This window comes from Ips typographus, linkage group LG7 (genome assembly GCF_016097725.1).
Source record: "Ips typographus isolate SLU linkage group LG7, UJ_Ityp_2.0, whole genome shotgun sequence".
Taxonomy (NCBI): Eukaryota; Metazoa; Arthropoda; class Insecta; order Coleoptera; family Curculionidae; genus Ips; species Ips typographus.
The window spans coordinates 6,047,303-6,065,177 of record NC_138428.1 but is presented as its reverse complement, the minus strand read 5'-3'; the positions used below and the strand labels follow the sequence as shown (position 1 = coordinate 6,065,177).

Genomic DNA, 17,875 nt, shown 5'->3' with positions numbered 1-17,875 from the left:
CTCATCCTTAAGACTGTCAAAGTTGTATTTTGGTGTGTCAATTGTCTCCATGGTTGCCGTACTATTACTTTGATCTTCTTGATGGTTTCTAGTTTTTCGAAAATGTAGCCTTATCTTGGCTTTTACTAAATAGTGATCTGATCCGCAGGTGCTTCCTCTTAGGACTCTCACATCGTTAATTTGCAAATTTGTTTTTTGTTGGCTGATGATGTAGTCAATGATTGATTTAAGGATTCGAGTACTCTGTATCCATGTATAGCGATGGATATTTTTATGCTTAAAGAAACCATTATTGATTCTTAGATTGTGAGTCTCGCAAAGGTGAATGAGTCTTTGGCCGTTATCGTTGATTGTTTCCTCTCCATAAGGCCCCACAGTTTGATTGTTAAGTTGTTTTCCCGTTCTTCCATTGAAGTCACCCAGCATCACAATTTCTCTATTTTGCCCGATGTCTGTAAGTATTTTATCTAATTTTTCGTAGATTCCTGCTTAATATCGGCTCTTTCATCATCTGATGGTGAATAGGCTGCGATGATGGTTATGTTATGACCCTGTAGTTTTAGGTTAAGTATTAGAATGTTTTCATCAACAGCTTCCCAGTTACTTATTTTATTCCTCCAGTCTTTCCTTATTAGTATTGATACTCCTCTCGCTGTTCTCTTTTCTTTTGACTTTTGATTTTAATTTGATTTCAAGCTTATTGTCAGCCTAATTATTTAAAATTAAAAATTCAACTTTTAACACGCTACTGAAGTATTAAAAATAGCATTTTAAGGCTAACAAACAAACAATTAAATGCTATTTTGGTCCTATTGTTGGTATACCCAATGTGACCTTTCTTCCAGCCTCATCAATCTGTTCCATGGTACTTCATTTATGCGACAAAGCTGATATCAAGACATGATAGCCTTCAAACAAAGTTATTTTTGCGGGCAACAATGAATTGTTATGGAATTATTGACAACTGGTTTTACAGTTTGCAGAAAAAGAATTTCTGAAATATAAAGAATCATAGAAATGTTTAATGCGTTTGTAGAAAAAATACTGTATGGTATTCGTGTTAAAAGTGTTTCTCCTCGGCAATTTTAACCGAGCAAGATCGAAGACACTGATTAACTTCAGCAAAATTAGTCTCAAGGCATTAACGGGGTTTCTATTGTCGACTCAGAAAACACCTAAGGAAGCTAGACCTAGAAGAGGAAAGTACCTGCAGGTTTTGCGGAGAAGAACCAGAAACACACCACCACATCTTGCTGGAGTGTTATGCTGTACAGAAGATTAAACTGGGATTACCCCAGCTGGCTGTGGAAGAAATACCTCGAACTGACTCACTCAAAATCTCTCTGAAATTCCTAAAGGAACTAAATTCTTGAGGGGCTGCTATGAACAAGGTAACCTTGAGATAGCAGAAGAAGATGGGGTACATCTGTCACCATTACATTCACATGCGTGCTTTAAAAACGCATTTTTAACACTCATATCATAAATAGCTATGGTATAGTCTAAAAAACCCTTTTTAATTGTAAATAAAAAAAAAAATCTATAATGGTAACTATGCATAATTTTTAGAAAAAAATTACTTAATAAGCATGTTAATTGCCACAGCAATTTTTAATAGACGCATCAGGCTATAATTGATTTATGATGAACTATTTAATGACACATTTAATTGCTGAAAAAAACCTCAAGAAATTTGCACTATACACTTAAGAACAAGTTATAAACATTATTTGACCGGTGCCACAGTTAAGAACCTAACGAGTACAAAAAAAAAGCGGTGGGCAGTCGTATAACGCGTTGAATTTAGACGGTACTACACCAGAAGTTTCAGTTTTCTCTAAGTAGCGGTACCAGCGCGAACCCACTTCAGTGGAGCGACATTAATAAGAGTGAAAAGGTTTTTTTTTTTGGGTACCCACAACCACAATGTCCGTAAGTAACTTGGTGTCTTCAGTACCTAATCATTTTTATATAAATAGTTTAAGCTTTAAATTTCACACTGTTTACAAGTATTTTTTAATGGTCTGAAAACGTCCGTTTCTAAATACGATTACGTAAAGTTTGTTTTTGGGTTCTTGTTTATACGAATATGTAATTTCTGAAAAAGTGGTAGGATTTCTGGTTAAATCTAGCGTGACCGTACCATTTGCGCCTTTCGCCGTTCCTAATGCAAAAACGTTAATTTGGATTTGATTCGTACCACTTGAAAACCAAAAATTTCCTGAACTTTCAAGCTCATCTTATAGTTGGTTTCAGTGACGGCCATGTTGAGTTCAAATTGATCGTCTTGACATTATATGCACACAAACCTATCAAAAGCTTGACATTTGTAGTGGATTTGTGGCAGCCAGTGTATTTTAATTCCAGTCTTCATTTTAGCTCAAACAGAAACTGAATTTTTGGCTTATTTTTAATACAAAATCAAATTTGTTTTGAACAGATCATAAAAATTTAAAATGGTGTTTAAGCTTGTAATGTGTAGATGAAAGAACGTAGAAAAGACAGATATATCAACTTTAGCATTATTTAAGAACATTTTACTTTCTACTACTTTTTTATGGTAAGTGCAGCAAAAATCATAGCACTTTGTTCGTATAGTTTGTGATTGGTCAAGAAAAAGTATGAAAGTCACCTTGTGCAGTGATTTACACAAATACTGCACATTGCAGTCAATGTCACAAAAAAGTAATTAAGCTCTACTATTAACAAACAATTATCAAAAAAAAAACTAATAATTGCAAAAACTTCCTTACATCATTAATACTCTATTTCAGGAAACATCACTTTTTTCTTATTCACACGTCATTTACGCATGAAATAAACAAACATTTAACACTCTCGTTTTCAATGGACTTTACTCAATAATTAGCGAGGCAAACTTGATCGTTAAAATCAATCGATTACCTAATAATTGCTAATGTATTTTTACAATTTTTCCTCGTTTCCTCTGTGTAATAACGTTTCATGAAGTGTCAACAACATGTCAATATAATGTTATCGTTGGTCGTTTAAAGCCTCGTTAACGCTAAAACTGCAAATTACCGCATTGTTTTACACAGGTGATATGTCAACGATACTGTGATAATAACCGGTTATTATCCTAGTACAGGATGTCTTCAGTATTTACCACAGGTGGTAAAATGAAAGTTATGTAGAAAAAGTGCAAATTTTAGTACTTCAGGCTTTAAGTAAATGATCATAAACGTTCTCGATGAGATATTGATTCTAAAATCTTCAAGGAGGACCGATTATTACAATGACAATCCGGCCTTGCGGAATGACCTCAACACAAAAATCAATTATTATTAAATCCGTTTTTGAGACAATATCATGTTTATAAAATTACTTTAATTTTATACTTTTCCAAGCATTAAGAACGTGGAACCTATTGCTAATAATATACTATAGAAAAAATTGTACCTAAACGCTTACATATGACTTGGTTCCGCGGCGACCCAGTTTTTACACCCAGTACTTTTCCTCTCAGATCATCATAAACTGAAGAATCGACTTTTGCATCATTTTACCAGATTTCACCTGATGTTAGGTCATGGTACATATCAAGAACGTTCACCTTAATACGGTTAATTTGTTTGTTTACATCGATTGAGAGTGAACTGGTTGAGTGTTTACAGAAAGACTGCAAAAAGATGGAAAAGTTACGTAAATATCCAAGTTAAGTAACCGTAAGAATTTTTTCGACGGACCCCAATTAAAACATACCGTTCTCAGTGAATAATAATTACTACAAAGTTTAGACCGGCCTTTCTCTTAGTAATCTTTCAGTTAATTACAAAACGATTTGCATTAGATACGAATAGAGAAAATGACTCCTTGAAAGTTAGAGGCATGACATTTTGCTTAGTCCAATCAGAGTAAGACCTTTACTTTAAAAAATATGTTGTTATTGTAGAAAAACATGTCAAAAGTGGCAGAATGGTACAAAGGACGAGGAGTGTTCCTCACTGGTGGCAGCGGTTTCATGGGCAAAGTGATGCTGGAGAAACTCCTCTACTCCTGCGACGGTATAAAAACGGTTTATCTACTGTTGCGCCCTAAAAGAGGGCGCAGCGTTCAGCAGCGAATCGAAGACATGTGGAAACTCCCTGTAAGTCCTTCATCAACCCTTTAAAACGTTCACTTAAAAAGATATCCACAGATGTTCGAAAGGCTGCGCCAAAAAGACCCTAACGCGTTCAAGAAAGTGGTACCAGTGAGCGGCGATTTGTACACCGAAGGTTTAGGGCTCAGTTCGAATGATTTGAGTTTGCTGATCGACAACGTTTCGGTCGTGTTCCACATGGCCGCCACTCTTAAACTGGAGGCCAACCTTAGGGACGCGATCGAACAAAACACAGCAGGAACGGCCACCATTTTGGACGTGGCAAAGAAAATAAAAAATTTGGCGGTTTTCTGTCATTTTAGTACTGCCTACTGCTCCGCTGATATTCAACTGTTTGAAGAGAGGGTCGGTTTCAAAGGGTTTTTATAAAAAAACTGAATTAAACCACCTCCTATTAAAGGTGTACGAGTGCAAAGATAACCCCCGGGAAGTGATCGAGCTGGTACGTTGGATGAATCCAGAAGCCTTGGAAATTGCCACCAAAAAAATCATCGAACCCCACCCTAACACGTACACTTACAGCAAAAGATTAGCGGAAAGTTTGGTGGCCAGTGAGAATGGTAACATCCCGGTGGTTATTGTCAGACCTTCAGTTGGTGGGTACCAGTACTAAGAGAAAAAAAATTCTAATATAATTCATTCATATAGTATGCCCTGCCGCGCTCGAACCACTACCAGGATGGGTAGACAGCCTGAACGGTCCCATGGGACTCCTGGTGGCCGCTGGTAAAGGAGTGTTACGATCCATGCACTGTGTCGGTACCAACAAAGCTCAAGTGATACCAGTTGACTACGCGATCAACGCCAGTATCGTGATCGCCTACAAACTGGGTACCGAAGGCACCAAACCTGAAGTACCGGTCTACAATTTGACTCAAGATGGCGTCATCTCGATCACAATGGGCGAAATCCTGGAAAGGGGGAGGAGTATCGTGCACGCAAACCCATTCGAGATGCAGGTGTGGTATCCTGATGGTGATATACGTTCGTCCAAGTTGATTCATGCGATTTGCTGCATTTTCATGCATTGGTTACCAGCGTTGCTTATTGATTTCATAATGTTGTTGATCAGACAGAAGAGATTGTAAGTTTGGACCTCTGACAGGGAAAAATAGTTACAAACATTTTCTCCCACAGTATGATCCGAATCCAAACCAAAATCCATCAGGGTTTGGAGCTGTTGCAATTTTTTACAGTGCGACAGTGGAATTTTGCTAGTGACAAGTTTCTAGCATTATGGGACGAGGTAAGTCACTGTAACCACTACTAACGCAAATTTTTCATCACTCTTGAAACGAAGATGAGTGAAGGAGACCGAAAAACGTTTCCCATCGACTTCAACGCCCTCCCCATCGAAACTTACCTAGAAAATTCGGTGCTGGGAGCGCGACAGTACTGCATGAAGGAACCGCTAACGTCCCTACCACGTTGCAGAGTTCAGCAAAAAATGTGAGAATGCTCCAATTTGTCTTGTAACCCCCTATAATAAAAACAATGTTGCAGACTGTATGTGGTGCACAAATTGTTCGTGTTCAGCCTGTACTACTACGTCTTTTATTTGCTCAGTAGATGGATTCCACCAGTCAGAATAGTCTATGATCTGCTTTGGGGCTTTCTAGGACGACCATAAGCTACAATGGCTTTATGTTATAATTAAAGGGAGTTTTTCGTTAATCAGTTATTATATATATACATTTTTTTAATACAAAATGTAGTTTCAGTTATTTCAGTAAGTAGTCCAAACTTTATTGTCTTATTTACAGGGTTACAAGCATTAAAACAGATTAACACATCAATTATATCACAGAGACACTTTTGAATAGTTTGCAACTTTTTTTTAAGGTACTAAACCTTCAGATTAAACTTGGCAACAAGGCTCAAATGATCGGACCCCATTAAACCGTTGGGGATAGTCAAACACCCCAATTCACTTCTCAAGGGTAACCTGTACACAGACAACAGTTCCAACTTGTGATCGTCCACTTGTTCCCCCCTTTTTTTGCCGCTATAGAATATGTAGTCCACTGTGATCCACTCATCTTGGAAGGTGGTACCTGAATTAAACAGTTAATACTGGAATGTGCCCGAGTGTTACAAACTACCTTCTGGATCCTCTTTGGTACCATGCTGGTAGACCGATTTTAAAGCAAACAAATGACTCAAAGTCCCGGAAGAAAACTCCAAGTCGGGATTTGCCAGTGTAACGGTAGTGATTTTTGCTATAGTTTTGTCTTTGTGGTGCAATTTGATGAGTGCAATTTCATCGTTGCGGGTTAGAACCTCATTTTGGCGTTTTTCCACTAAACTAGCGTGTTGACAGCGATCGGTAACCTCTAAAGTACTCGGTACTGAAAACCAACTAATTTACCACTCTGTCTGTGCCTTGTTTAGAAAAGCACCTAAAACCTTGCCCTGTTTAGGTGATTCGGGTCTATGCAATTTCCTTTCGGCCAAATGGTCGTATTTGAAATACCCTTCAGTAATGAGCTTGTATACCGGTGAATCGGGGGTTGAATTAAAATCCCCCGTTATGATAATAGGCCAATACTTTTCAGTACCACTGGAGCTTTTATAGTAACTCAACCGTTCCACTTCAGTGAGCAAAAGCTGCGTCTGCGCCAGTCGCACGTCTTGTCGTTTAGGGTTGTACAGTAAATGCGTTGTTGCCACTAAAACTCTTCTTTCCCTACATTTGCATTTACCAAACCTCAAGTACAAACCTATAAAATTACGGTCGGGACAATGTCGCGGCGCAAATTTCGCTATTATGGCAATATTATCACGGTTCAACACTGCCACTTCAGGCTGGTAAAACTCTACAGTATCATACTCCACTAGACGTAACTTGTTGTTTTTGTAGTATATGGCACAACCGTCGCAACGTAAACCTGTACGTCTTTTGTACAGGCTTCGATAACCCAAACTTTCCAACTTGCTAATTACACAAGTTAAAATCAGTTTCAAATCAAGTCATTAAGACACACAAAAAATTTAAGAATTTTGAAACCCCTCTTAAACTACAACAATAGCATAGAAAAACTCTTATTAGATTCCAATTTTTAAGTTAGATTTAGAGAGTTTAAAAACATATTTTTTTAATCCTCAACCTTGTTCACAGCTCCAATTACCTGTAGTAATCATTTAAATGTGTCTCCTGCACTTCCTGCAGACACAACACATCAGGCTTCATTGTTTTAATTTCATTAAACAAGTTACTCCATCTAATTTGCCAGTTTAGTGTTTTATGGTTGTGCCTTTTGTACAAATACAAATGCTCTTCGATCAGCTTCTGGGCCAACACATTGTATGACATCAGCACAAACTCGAAATCACTTTTTTTACTTGAGTGACCTTTTCCTGTGCAAACATCTTGCCACTGGCGTTTGGATAGTACTTTGAGACAATCTGTGGCTTCCTTTCTAGTACTGCACGGGGAATTTTTGGTGTTAGTTCCACTGTAATACCTGACACTGTTTGTTATGGGTGTTTTTGGAAGTTTTGTACATGACCTGCCTGTTGTATACTTGTGGAGGCATTGGTGGGTGAGGTGGCATGAAATGTGCCCTGTTTGGTCCCCAGTACTGATAAGCTTGTGGTGGAAAGTTTGGAGCATACATTTGAGGTCCCCACCAACTGTGGATTTTCACCTTTAAGTCTCATTAACCTCTTGCTGACACAACTAACCTGGAATACATGTTTTCCTCACTCCTAGCCCTGCGTAAATGCCATTCATGTGGGGGTCCTTCAAAGGGAAACATATTACTGTGGCACACTCCAACTACAGTTGGCCAAAGGTGATTTTCTATGCTGCGAGTTTTAAGCTGAAATTTTGCTACGTCTAAATTCACATTGTGTGCTAAATCTTTACAAATATTGTGCAGGATTTGTTAGCACAAAGCTTACTACAGTGTACCAAGCTGGTACCTACCAAAACAAATGGTTAGAAGCAAGGTTAAAGGGTGCACAAACAACCAGCTAAGCAGGGATTCCTACCAGGAGTCTGTTGATCCAGGATATGGTCCATACCATCGCCAGAAAGGGAGTAAAAGATGAACTGTACCCTATGTAAAGTCTCAGGGAAGGTGATAGTACTTAAAAGCCTCCAATGATTCAAATTGAAAAACTGATCACTTTGACATTGTTTTTAACCATCTATTTGGCAATATACAGCTAATCAACAAGTTGCATCATATCAAATTACTTTTACTACCAAGTACCAATACCAAATCGCCATTATTAAAAAAATTGGGCATGAGGTGATTGTTGACACTTGACTGGTGGTGCAATGACTGCTAAATGACAGTTGAGAATCTCAATTTGAACCGCTCCTATTGGTTAAAAGTTATTTACAGAGTGCCCTCTAATAGGTTGTCACATGTTGTTCTCTTTCTAGTTCTATGCAAAATGGTGTAATAGAAGGAGAAAACTATAATCCGGCTATTACTAACCCCCAAACAAATATATTTAAAAATTTATATTTGCATTGTACCATTTAAAATTCTACGCTAAAACCATTTTTGAGAGTGTTATCAAGTTGTTTCAGTTAAAAAAATCTGTCCCCTACGTAACAAATAAAAACTGAAGCCCCCACACAAAAAAAGAGACGCCGGACGTCGAGACGCTGGCTTGGACATTGAGGTTATGTTATGAAAAACCTTTCCAAAGATTACACTTTTTTACTTTTTTATCAAATAAAATAATCAGGGTGTAGTCCTCATTCGTAATAGTTCACTGTCAAGATGCCAACAATAGGGGTGAAACGCGATCTGCTTTTCAAGGCTTTGGGGAAAACCTACACCGACGATGAATTCCAGAAGGTGTGCTTCGAATTCGGTCTGGAACTGGACGAAGTGACCACCGAGAAACAGATGATCACCAAAGAGCAGGGGACCGATTCCCAGCTGTCTCAGGATGCGTCCGAGGATGTGATTTATAAAATCGATATTCCGGCGAATCGTTACGATCTGTTGTGCTTGGAAGGTTTAGTTTTAGGGCTGCGAGTGTTTCAAGGCACCATAGCACCGCCTCAGTTCAAAACGGTGAAGCCCCCGAACTTGCAAAGGTTGGTTGTCAAGCCCGACACTGCTAAAATTCGACCATACGTAGTGGCTGCCATTCTAAGAGGGTTGGTGTTCACCCAGGACTCTTACACCAGTTTTATTGATTTGCAAGACAAGTTGCATCAGAATATTTGCAGAAAACGTTCCCTGGTTGCTATAGGGACCCATGATTTGGATACAGTGCAAGGCCCTTTTGTGTATGATGCCAAACCACCACAGGACATCAAGTTTGTCCCTTTGAATCAAAGTAAAGAATATACAGGAGAAGGGGTGATGGCCTTGTATTCCAACCACGCCCAGTTGAAGCAATACCTCCCTATCATTCAAGATAGTCCTGTCTATCCAGTTATTTTTGATTCTAAAGGGGTGGTTTTGTCTTTGCCACCAATCATTAATGGTAACCACTCAAAAATCACTTTAAACACTAAAAATGTTTTCATTGAGTGTACTGCTACTGACTTGACTAAAGCCAAAATTGTACTAGACACTTTGGTGTGCATGTTCAGTCAGTACTGTGCTGATCAGTACACTGCTGAGCTGGTTGAGGTAGTTTACCCTGATGGTAAAAACTACTTGTATCCTGAACTCAGCTATAGGGAAGAAACTATATCAGCATCCAAAGCCAACAAATTGATAGGTATCAATGAGCAGACCAGTCGCATTGCTGAACTACTGAGTCGCATGTGCCTGAAATCTGTAGAGACTGGAAAAGGAATTAAAGTGACAGTACCCCCCACAAGACATGACGTCATCCATCCATGTGACATTTATGAAGACGTTGCTATTGCCTTTGGCTACAACAACATTACAAGAACTTTACCAAACACCAACACAATTGGACAGCAATTGCCAGTCAACAAGTTGTCAGACTTGCTGAGACATCCTATAGCTGAAGCAGGCTTTACAGAAGCTCTAACCTTCACTCTATGCTCCCGTGATGACGTGTCCACCAAACTCAGAATCCCTACCATCAAACAAGTCCCTGCAGTGCACATTTCCAATCCGAAAACACTAGAATTCCAAGTGTGTCGCACGACTCTAATTCCAGGCATTTTGAAAACCTTGGCAGCTAATAAGAAAATGCCTCTACCCCTGAAGATTTTCGAGATATCTGATGTGGTGTTAAAAGACCCTGACACGGAAGTGGGGGCGCGTAATGAAAGGAGAGTTTGCGCAGTCAACTGCAACAAAACGGCCGGTTTCGAGGTGGTGCACGGGCTTTTGGATCGGATCATGCAACTTTTAGAGGTGCCGTGGACGCGTGGAGGCGAATTGGGCTACTGTTTGAGAGCTGTGGACCATCCAACCTACTTTCCAGGCCGATGCGCCGATATAATTTATAACGGTACTGCTATAGGGAGAATCGGGGTGGTGCATCCTGAAGTTCTCAACAAGTTTGAGTTGACCAACCCTTGTTCAGTTGTTGAGTTCAGTATTGAACCTTTTGTATAATTTTTCTTTGAAATATACGCTATTGCACATTGTGAGTGTTTTTTTATTAATGGGTGGGGGAATATGATTGATTACCATTTTTTTTTTTTTAAAGTGAGGGGGTGTAAGTTGACAGTTGTCAGGTGGTGACGCTTCTACAATGGGCACTCGGCGCCTCTATAAAAAATACGCAAATGAAACCGTCAAAATGACCGCAACTTTACGTTGATTTTGACTTATTTTTTGTCAATTTCCTACTTAAAAACTTTAGAAAACAGCTTGTTTGTATCACTTTTAAAAGGTCGTACAAAACGGTTACAGAAACTTTCTAAAGGCTTAAAAAACTTACCTTTTCTGTGGAGACACTTCTGAGTGGTCCAATACAGAAATTTGTTCTCCTTCGACCCCGAAAACAAGCCAACCGATTGACAAAAGGCACATTTCATCACATTTGACAAAAAAACACAAAATTTTTTGAAACAGCCCGCAGAAATATAATAGCGTCTTTTTGATAACAAATGACACTAACGACAAACAACGAATTAAATTAAAACAGCAATATTTGACACTTATCACGTGCACACTTTAATGTATAAACCATGAATCGTCACGTGATACTGCAAATTGCATATTCAAAATTGTCATTTGTCAGTTTGTCACTGTCCGGCAACAACAAACGTCACAAGTGTAGCCTACCTACAGTCTATTTTTATCAAAAGTTTTTGGAGAAAAAATAACTAAAAAGTAGCCAGAGACCTTCGAGGGCACCGGAAAAAATCCCAAAGATAAGTTAGGAGAGATAAGAAATCGAATAGGCGATAATACGTGAAAGGTTCAAGTGCAAAAGCTTTACAAACTGGGACCAACACTCCCGCCCTCCCTATTATAAGATTATTGCATCAATTTATAGAAAGTGATTCCCTTGTGCGCGATTTTTATTTATTCGATGATTAATACTCTATTTGTGTACTCTGTTTATAGTCGTTCAACGTCCTAATTTGCCTTTTGCCAGTCCCTCAGTGTTTACAGTCTAGAGTCCCCCATGGTTTAAAGGCAGTTATCTACAACTTAAACTAAATGATCTCATACTTTTTTTAAGTGGGTACAAACTGAGCCAGCTGGATATATTAACTGTATTAAGGGGTACTATGCCAGCCAGATGATGAAGAAGCAATTTTTTCGGTTGAAACAATTGGCCGACCAGGCTTTTGTGAAGTAAGTCCTACCAAAAATCATTCAAAATCCTTATCCTAAAACCAACAAATGATTACTACTCAGTCAAGATAAGAGTGCAGTTTTGGTGTAAAATTTCAGTGCTGAGAAAAGTGAGGTTCTGAACCATGAAGAGCTTCAGATCGCCGACTCAAAAGTGGAGGCTTTACGGTCCGCTTTGACTGCCATTAACAAGAAACTGTGCCCTAATGGTCCTATTGTAGATCCCGAGAAAAGATTGGTAAGCAGACTGACAGAAAACTTTATTTTAGTTATGTTTGCCTAAATGTCAGCATTTTTTGTACTAGTTTGTGATTGGTCTGCTGCTTTTTTTGACCAATCACAAACCAGTCTACTTTGCTACCCACTGTGTAAAGATGGAGCCAGCAGAGTGGTTTTTACGTCACAATGAAGAAATTTGACAGTTGGTCAACTAATGGTTTTCCCAAATTACGTCATTGTGACATCAAAAAAGCTCTGCTCCTTCCATAGAGCTTGAAAACAAATGCCGCCTAAACAACTTGTTAACTTTACAAAATGCAACTATTTAAATAGTCAATAAAGAAAGTGTTGTTGTGAGACTAATTTATGTCAAAGTACCTATATTCTTTATTCTGAATTTTATTAAAAAACACAAATAATACAACAAGATTGTGGTAAAACAGAAAAAATGCTTGGAACACCAACTTGGCATCACCTTTCTAGAGGAGTCAAGAGATGAAAAGGAGGACGCCCTTTTCCACTACATTCTGAAAGTCTCTGGTAAGCCTCTCACTCTTTGAACTTTAGTTTCCATTGGCAGTTTTGTTTTTGGGGTACAGGACCGGCAGAAAAAGAGCTGGCAAAAGAATTAGCGGATCACGAAGGCAAAGTGGAGGAACTGGTCTACGCGCCACTGCAAAGAGCGATCGATAATGAACTGCCCAACATCACCAAACAGAAACATAACCTAAAAAAGTACATCCTGGACAAGGATTCGGCCAGTAATCGCTACAACTCGACTAAAAAGGAGACGATCAAGGGGGACATGGAGGAGGCGGACAGTAAAGTGGAACAGTGCAGGGATGCTCTTGCGTTCGAGATGTTTTCGTTGTTGGCCAAGGAGAATGAGCTGGCTTCCTGTATTTTACAATTGCTCAAATTGCAGCGGGGTTATCACGAAAGTGCACTGAAAACACTTGAAAATGTTATACCACAACTGGAACAGACAATCGGTAAGTTTTTTCTTAGAATTGGTGCCCTTGATATAGACAGAGACCATCTTTTAATCTAATGCTTTCAATAAGGACAGATAATGTTTGGCTGTGTTGCCAAATGGTTCCGGAATATTGTTGAATAAGAATAAATGATACTTATTTGCCTGCAGTTTACCAAAATATTGTTTTTGTTTTTTATTTTTCCTTCTACAACAAGGTGGAAGAATTTAGAAATTATTTCAAGAGAAAAGTGATTTTTACAGAACTTGAATTTGAATTTTTGTTAGTTATCATAACACATGCAGTAAATTGTGCGTAAATTGCAGCCCTGTTGGTAGTTTGTGATTTGACCAATCACAAACTACTACCCACTGAGATTTACGCAAATGCTGTGTCCTTCAAATATTTATAAAAATAAATGTTGACAGGTAACAGCAGGGTAAAAAAAGTGTTCGGTATTCCACTGCAAGAACACTTGCGTGTAACAGGAAAGAAAATAGCTTACCCGCTAGAAATTTGTGTTACGGCATTGGCGGAACAGGGAATCGAAGAGGAAGGCTTGTTTCGGGTAGCGGGAAGTCTGTCCAAAGTGAAACGCTTTAAAGCGTCCATAGACAGCGGCTGTTTCAGCTGTTTAATCCCCGAGTACCGAGACGTGCACGTGTTGGCCAGCACCCTCAAACTGTACCTACGCGAACTGCCCGAACCGTTACTCACCTATCATTTGCATAAAGAATGGATGCAATCCATGCAGTTTCCGGAACAGCATCAAGTGGACGTGGTCAAACACCTGCTGCACAAACTGCCCCAAGAGAACCGCAACAATTTGGCTTATTTAATTCAGTTTCTGAGTCGTCTGGCCGAACACGCTAAAAACAAAATGAGCTCCTCAAATATTGCCATCGTAATGGCTCCTAACTTGTTGTGGAACCGAAACGACGACGGAAATCTCCTTATGAGCGATTGTGGCACCCTTAACATGCTGGTGGACCTGTTTATCAGGGAGTCACACACGTTTTTCCCCGAGGACGTGGGGAACTTGTGCCAACTGTCCATTTCTAACCTCTACGAGGACGAGGTGTACAGTAGAAACGGATCCACCAGGTCAGCCGGCATCGAACAGGTGGACGCCACCAGCATGGAAAGTTTATCAGACAGTCCCAGGCAATACTTACGGAAAAAAAAACCCGCCGCTCCGCCTGTACCGCCAATCAGCGCCAATCACTACCAGGAACCCTCCCAATCAACCGGAAGTTACCCGTCGGGCAGTGTCACCTTAACCCGCCCACCCAAAAGCAAAGAAACTCCCCAAAAATCGAAAAATACGGTGGGCGTGGGCACCGAAGACGATATGAGTTTAACGCGGAGACGAAGCCAATCGAAAGATGACGTACAATCGGTGGGGACGGAGCCCAAAGTGGTTACGGCCAAACCGCCTCAGCCTGTCGAGTACAAAACGACGGCAGTGCATCACGTGGGACCAGAAACAAGTGCCAAGCCTGTTGCCGCTCCCAGACAGTCGTTGCTGCAAGACGACACCCTCAAGACCAGAAATAGAGGCGGCGAGAAGTCCCCTAGCTTGGACTTGGGGGAGGTGCAATTAAGAAGGCCGGAGATGGTCAAACCTGAAATACCTGCGAGGCCTGCTAGCTTAGCGCCTTTAAAAAGGTGAGTTTAGTTTCAGTTTTACATAGTTGTGGTGTGTCATGTTGATTGAGTTAGAATTTGACTTAAATATGTAGTAAAGAGGTATACAAAAGATCTATAAAGTGCAATAAAAAATAGCTAATTTGATTTTCCGTATACTAGAGAGTTACAAACTTCTAGTCTTGGTGAATGAAAATGAACCGGCAAATATAAAAACAGACTTTTTAAAAGAATTTTCTGGTGAACGAACAGCCACTAAGAAAATTTACCACTAAAAAAGTTTCGATTAAATACACGAAAACATCAAGACAATGAGGATGTTAAAAAATATTATTTCGATTTACTTGCGTTAGCAACAGAAATTGACCCGACCATGTCTTTTGACACTTTTAGGGACCATTTTGAAAATGGTTTACATCCATCCTACTGTGAAATGTATTACTTGCTGAGTTCAGGTAATCAAAATTTTAATGACTTAAAAAGATAGTGTTAAAGCTGAGTGACATTAAAGAGAGAACTCTTGTGAATCAGATGACACGTAATACGGCACTGCTTTCCGTGTCCGATGCGTTAAATAATGAGAATCAAATAGTCAGGACTAGGAAATACAACAAATTTTCCACACAGAGATGGCAATCCAAATAGAAATCGAGTTTATTATAATAGTAATAACACAAGGAGAAATTTCATCATTCATATTTAGGAGTTTGATACACCAATGTGTAGGCGGGGTTTTGAACTCCAACTTTTACTTAAGTTGAAGTTGGCGAGTGCAATCAAAGAAGCTGCCAACAAATTATTCTTTTATCTTAACAACGAATTGATTGGACGTGCATCCTGGGCGTATAGCCACTGCCCTTTTAGTAGAGCTCACGGCCCTACTGCTCCATTCCATTGCTTAGAGTACTAACCAAACTAACGGCTCCTCCCTCCTTTCTGTATCTGTGGAACGTCGTTTAACACACCGACTAATATATTATAGATCCTCTGTGGATGTAGATTCGAGCTTACCTGAAAAGACTCTATGTTCTTTACTCAGCGTGGCCAATAAACAACATCCCAGCATCGTCAACATCCAGAACCGTAACGAGAAAATCCAACTGGGCCACGACGTGATGATGCCCGAGAAGGAAAGGTTTTTGGGTGAGTCTGCGTGTTTTGGTGGCTGTTTTCTGCTCCTTCCATCATCCTTCCTTGAGTCCGGAAGAAACGAAATGAAGCTGACGGTTGATTTTCCAGGTCACCCACCAACCCATGGCACTTTGGAGAACAAGTTCAGTGACGTCAACTCCAACAAGGAGCCACGGTCCAGACCCACGTCTATCGAGAACAAACCCGTGTTACCACCGAAAACGTTGAATTTGAACAAATCGAATGAGAAATTGAATTCTGAGAATGATCCAAAGGAGACCTCGAGCAGTTCGGAACAGTTGAACGAACTGAACGAGAATCGACGTAGCAGTATGCGCAGAGTCAATTTGACCCATTCGAGAGCGCGTTCGGATGGTAACATTATGGACCTTCAGCATCGGACACCGCCATCGCCGAGGAGTTTGAGCAAGCCAACGGAGCCGCCGCCCCCGCCTCCTATCGCCACCCCACCCACGCGACCTAAAACCGAGAGCACGGACTTTTGAGTCTGGCAGCCCCTTCTTTGTGATCCTAAACTTAGTGAGAGTCATTTTTTTGTTTATATTATATATTATGTTTGTTTTTATGTGATGAATGTGTTGAAACCGTGTGTCAACTTTTCTGCACGCACAAAAACATTGCATTTTGACAGGATCTTCTTTTTAAAGAGATTGTCGTATTTGTTTTTAAGGTGATTTAGTCAGATAGTCGCGCCTTGGTACGTTAAATATAGACAAACCACAATGGGCTTTTTTACTTGGAAACTGTCAGTTTTTGCTTTATTTTTCTCTAAAATGCCTTTAAGCCAGTGAAACCGCAATAAAATTGTTTGTATACTACTTCACTTAACTTTTTCTTTCAACCTAAGGCACTAGGGGCAGTAATGAGGAGTAAGAATCATTTACTCTAGTTTTTCCGTATTGGCTTTATTATTCACTTTATAATATGTACACATTTAAAAACAAAACTTTCACTCTTTCTTCTGGGTGTGGACCTCCTCCACTCCAGTAATTCCCTTTCTAAACTTGGGGAATTGTTCCCAAGGAGCAGACAACTCAAACTTTCTAAACTCCTGCGCCAACTCAAGAGGCTCTACCACTACTCTCTTCTTCTCATCATCATACCTCACCTAAGCAACCCTAAACTGTAAAACTACCCTTAATTTCACAAAGTACTTCCTACCTCAACATAGCCACTCAGAGGGAAGTCCTTCCTGAATGGATGTCCTTCAAAACCGTAATCAGTTAAAATACGCCTCAAATCTGGATGGTTGGCAAAGAACACTCCATACATGTCCCAAATTTCCCTCTCATACCAGTTGGCTGCTTCATAAACCTCATTACACGAATCAACAGGAGTGAGCTCATCAGTGTAAGTTTTAACGCGGATTCTTGAGTTGAATCGCAGTGACAAAATGTTGTAAATTAGCTAAAACATTACACTTGGAAACTTGTTAACTTCTTAAAACCAACTCACCTCAAATCTGTAAGGCCGACTTGGCACATCCATTCCAGCAATATCAGCAAGGTTGCTGAACTGACAGTTGTGGTGATCCTTTAAAAACTGCAGCACCGGTATAATTCCTTCGGGGGATATTAGAATTTCCAGTTCATCGCATCCGTTCACTTGCACTTTTTCCACAAATTTGGGCAAACACTCGGCCACATACTTGCCAAAATCCTTCAGTTGTACCCGTTGCAACGGGTCGGACTTACGCACGGTAGCTACAAATGGAGGCTGAACTAGTCTAGGAGCAATTTTAAAGGCAACACTTACGTCTGGTTTCTTCTTGAGGGGCTACAGCCTCAGTGCTCTGCAAACGTACCCTGGTCCCTGAAACTGCAATTAAATAGGTGGTTACGGTTCGAAAATAAATACAAAGAGAGTTAACCTAAGTTTTTTGTTACAGCTTGTGTGGGACGGATCACCCTAGTTAGTTGTCGCAGTATAGAAGCCATCCTAGCGAGTTTTTGGGGCTCTTTCTGGCTATGTTATGTTATTACCTAACAAGAGCTGACAGTTTTAATTTAAGGTTAGAATTGTCTAAGAATGACAAGTGTAGCACGTACATTTTT

At 39.8% G+C, this 17,875-nt stretch overlaps 5 protein-coding genes and 1 long non-coding RNA gene across 7 annotated transcripts; 4 read left to right on the top strand and 2 right to left on the bottom strand.

Moving 5' to 3' along the window:
* Positions 1 to 1,789: 1,789 nt before the first annotated feature.
* Positions 1,790 to 5,833, top strand: LOC145731973 (putative fatty acyl-CoA reductase CG5065). The gene is made up of 8 exons (XM_081983977.1): positions 1,790 to 1,932; positions 3,914 to 4,108; positions 4,160 to 4,468; positions 4,524 to 4,719; positions 4,772 to 5,207; positions 5,261 to 5,369; positions 5,424 to 5,572; positions 5,627 to 5,833. Exons 1-8 carry the CDS (start codon positions 1,927 to 1,929, stop codon positions 5,751 to 5,753), a joined length of 1,527 nt encoding a protein of 508 aa, XP_081840103.1. The 5' UTR covers positions 1,790 to 1,926; the 3' UTR covers positions 5,754 to 5,833.
* A 5-nt stretch (positions 5,834 to 5,838) lies between these two features.
* Positions 5,839 to 8,380, bottom strand: angel (protein). Its single transcript, XM_081983968.1, has 8 exons — positions 8,117 to 8,380; positions 7,808 to 7,944; positions 7,637 to 7,756; positions 7,252 to 7,587; positions 6,844 to 7,058; positions 6,523 to 6,792; positions 6,226 to 6,471; positions 5,839 to 6,177 (listed from the first exon to the last, which is right to left on the bottom strand). The coding sequence occupies exons 1-8, from the start codon at positions 8,150 to 8,152 to the stop codon at positions 5,969 to 5,971; spliced, it is 1,569 nt and encodes a 522-aa protein (XP_081840094.1). The 5' UTR covers positions 8,153 to 8,380; the 3' UTR covers positions 5,839 to 5,968.
* A 226-nt stretch (positions 8,381 to 8,606) lies between these two features.
* beta-PheRS (phenylalanine--tRNA ligase beta subunit) lies at positions 8,607 to 10,667 on the top strand. The gene is made up of 2 exons (XM_081983965.1): positions 8,607 to 8,761; positions 8,828 to 10,667. Exon 2 carries the CDS (start codon positions 8,863 to 8,865, stop codon positions 10,633 to 10,635), a length of 1,773 nt encoding a protein of 590 aa, XP_081840091.1. The 5' UTR covers positions 8,607 to 8,761; positions 8,828 to 8,862; the 3' UTR covers positions 10,636 to 10,667.
* Positions 10,668 to 11,283: 616 nt separating this feature from the next.
* RhoGAP92B (Rho GTPase activating protein at 92B) lies at positions 11,284 to 16,639 on the top strand. 2 transcript variants are annotated; one of them, XM_081983963.1, is made up of 7 exons: positions 11,284 to 11,829; positions 11,929 to 12,067; positions 12,492 to 12,588; positions 12,648 to 13,040; positions 13,451 to 14,690; positions 15,709 to 15,812; positions 15,909 to 16,639. In XM_081983963.1, exons 1-7 carry the CDS (start codon positions 11,774 to 11,776, stop codon positions 16,304 to 16,306), a joined length of 2,427 nt encoding a protein of 808 aa, XP_081840089.1. In that variant the 5' UTR covers positions 11,284 to 11,773; the 3' UTR covers positions 16,307 to 16,639. The 2 variants fall into 2 exon arrangements, with proteins under 2 accessions (XP_081840089.1, XP_081840088.1); XM_081983962.1 differs by having other exon boundaries at positions 15,652 to 15,812.
* Positions 12,078 to 12,405, top strand: LOC145731993 (uncharacterized). Its single transcript, XR_014178920.1, has 2 exons — positions 12,078 to 12,220; positions 12,252 to 12,405. It is a non-coding gene; the product is annotated as an uncharacterized LOC145731993 (long non-coding RNA).
* Positions 16,640 to 16,710: 71 nt separating the features above from the next.
* ND-30 (NADH:ubiquinone oxidoreductase core subunit S3) lies at positions 16,711 to 17,843 on the bottom strand. The gene is made up of 5 exons (XM_081983997.1): positions 17,692 to 17,843; positions 17,577 to 17,639; positions 17,277 to 17,524; positions 16,983 to 17,228; positions 16,711 to 16,929 (listed from the first exon to the last, which is right to left on the bottom strand). Exons 1-5 carry the CDS (start codon positions 17,756 to 17,758, stop codon positions 16,771 to 16,773), a joined length of 783 nt encoding a protein of 260 aa, XP_081840123.1. The 5' UTR covers positions 17,759 to 17,843; the 3' UTR covers positions 16,711 to 16,770.
* Between the last annotated feature and the right edge of the window lie 32 nt (positions 17,844 to 17,875).

What these genes read in the sequence shown, in the direction of transcription:
- RhoGAP92B (XM_081983962.1), top strand. Translation starts at nt 11,774, where the DNA reads ATGATGAAGAAGCAATTTTTTCGGTTGAAACAATTGGCCGACCAGGCT. An exon ending in GCCGACCAGGCTTTTGTGAA is followed by an intron (nt 11,830 to 11,928) that starts GTAAGTCCTACC and finishes GTAAAATTTCAG; the next exon opens with TGCTGAGAAAAGTGAGGTTC. An exon ending in TAGATCCCGAGAAAAGATTG is followed by an intron (nt 12,068 to 12,491) that starts GTAAGCAGACTG and finishes GTGGTAAAACAG; the next exon opens with AAAAAATGCTTGGAACACCA.
- beta-PheRS (XM_081983965.1), top strand. Translation starts at nt 8,863, where the DNA reads ATGCCAACAATAGGGGTGAAACGCGATCTGCTTTTCAAGGCTTTGGGG.
- angel (XM_081983968.1), bottom strand. Translation starts at nt 8,152, where the DNA reads ATGGTATGGACCATATCCTGGATCAACAGACTCCTG. An exon ending in CATTTAAATGATTACTACAG is followed by an intron (nt 7,059 to 7,251) that starts GTAATTGGAGCT and finishes TTGTGTAATTAG; the next exon opens with CAAGTTGGAAAGTTTGGGTT. An exon ending in TCCCGACCGTAATTTTATAG is followed by an intron (nt 6,793 to 6,843) that starts GTTTGTACTTGA and finishes GAAGAGTTTTAG; the next exon opens with TGGCAACAACGCATTTACTG.
- LOC145731973 (XM_081983977.1), top strand. An exon ending in AAGACATGTGGAAACTCCCT is followed by an intron (nt 4,109 to 4,159) that starts GTAAGTCCTTCA and finishes AGATATCCACAG; the next exon opens with ATGTTCGAAAGGCTGCGCCA. An exon ending in TATTGTCAGACCTTCAGTTG is followed by an intron (nt 4,720 to 4,771) that starts GTGGGTACCAGT and finishes TCATTCATATAG; the next exon opens with TATGCCCTGCCGCGCTCGAA.
- ND-30 (XM_081983997.1), bottom strand. Translation starts at nt 17,758, where the DNA reads ATGGCTTCTATACTGCGACAACTAACTAGGGTGATCCGTCCCACACAA. An exon ending in CCCTCAAGAAGAAACCAGAC is followed by an intron (nt 17,525 to 17,576) that starts GTAAGTGTTGCC and finishes CTCCATTTGTAG; the next exon opens with CTACCGTGCGTAAGTCCGAC. An exon ending in GTCGGCCTTACAGATTTGAG is followed by an intron (nt 17,229 to 17,276) that starts GTGAGTTGGTTT and finishes GTAATGTTTTAG; the next exon opens with CTAATTTACAACATTTTGTC.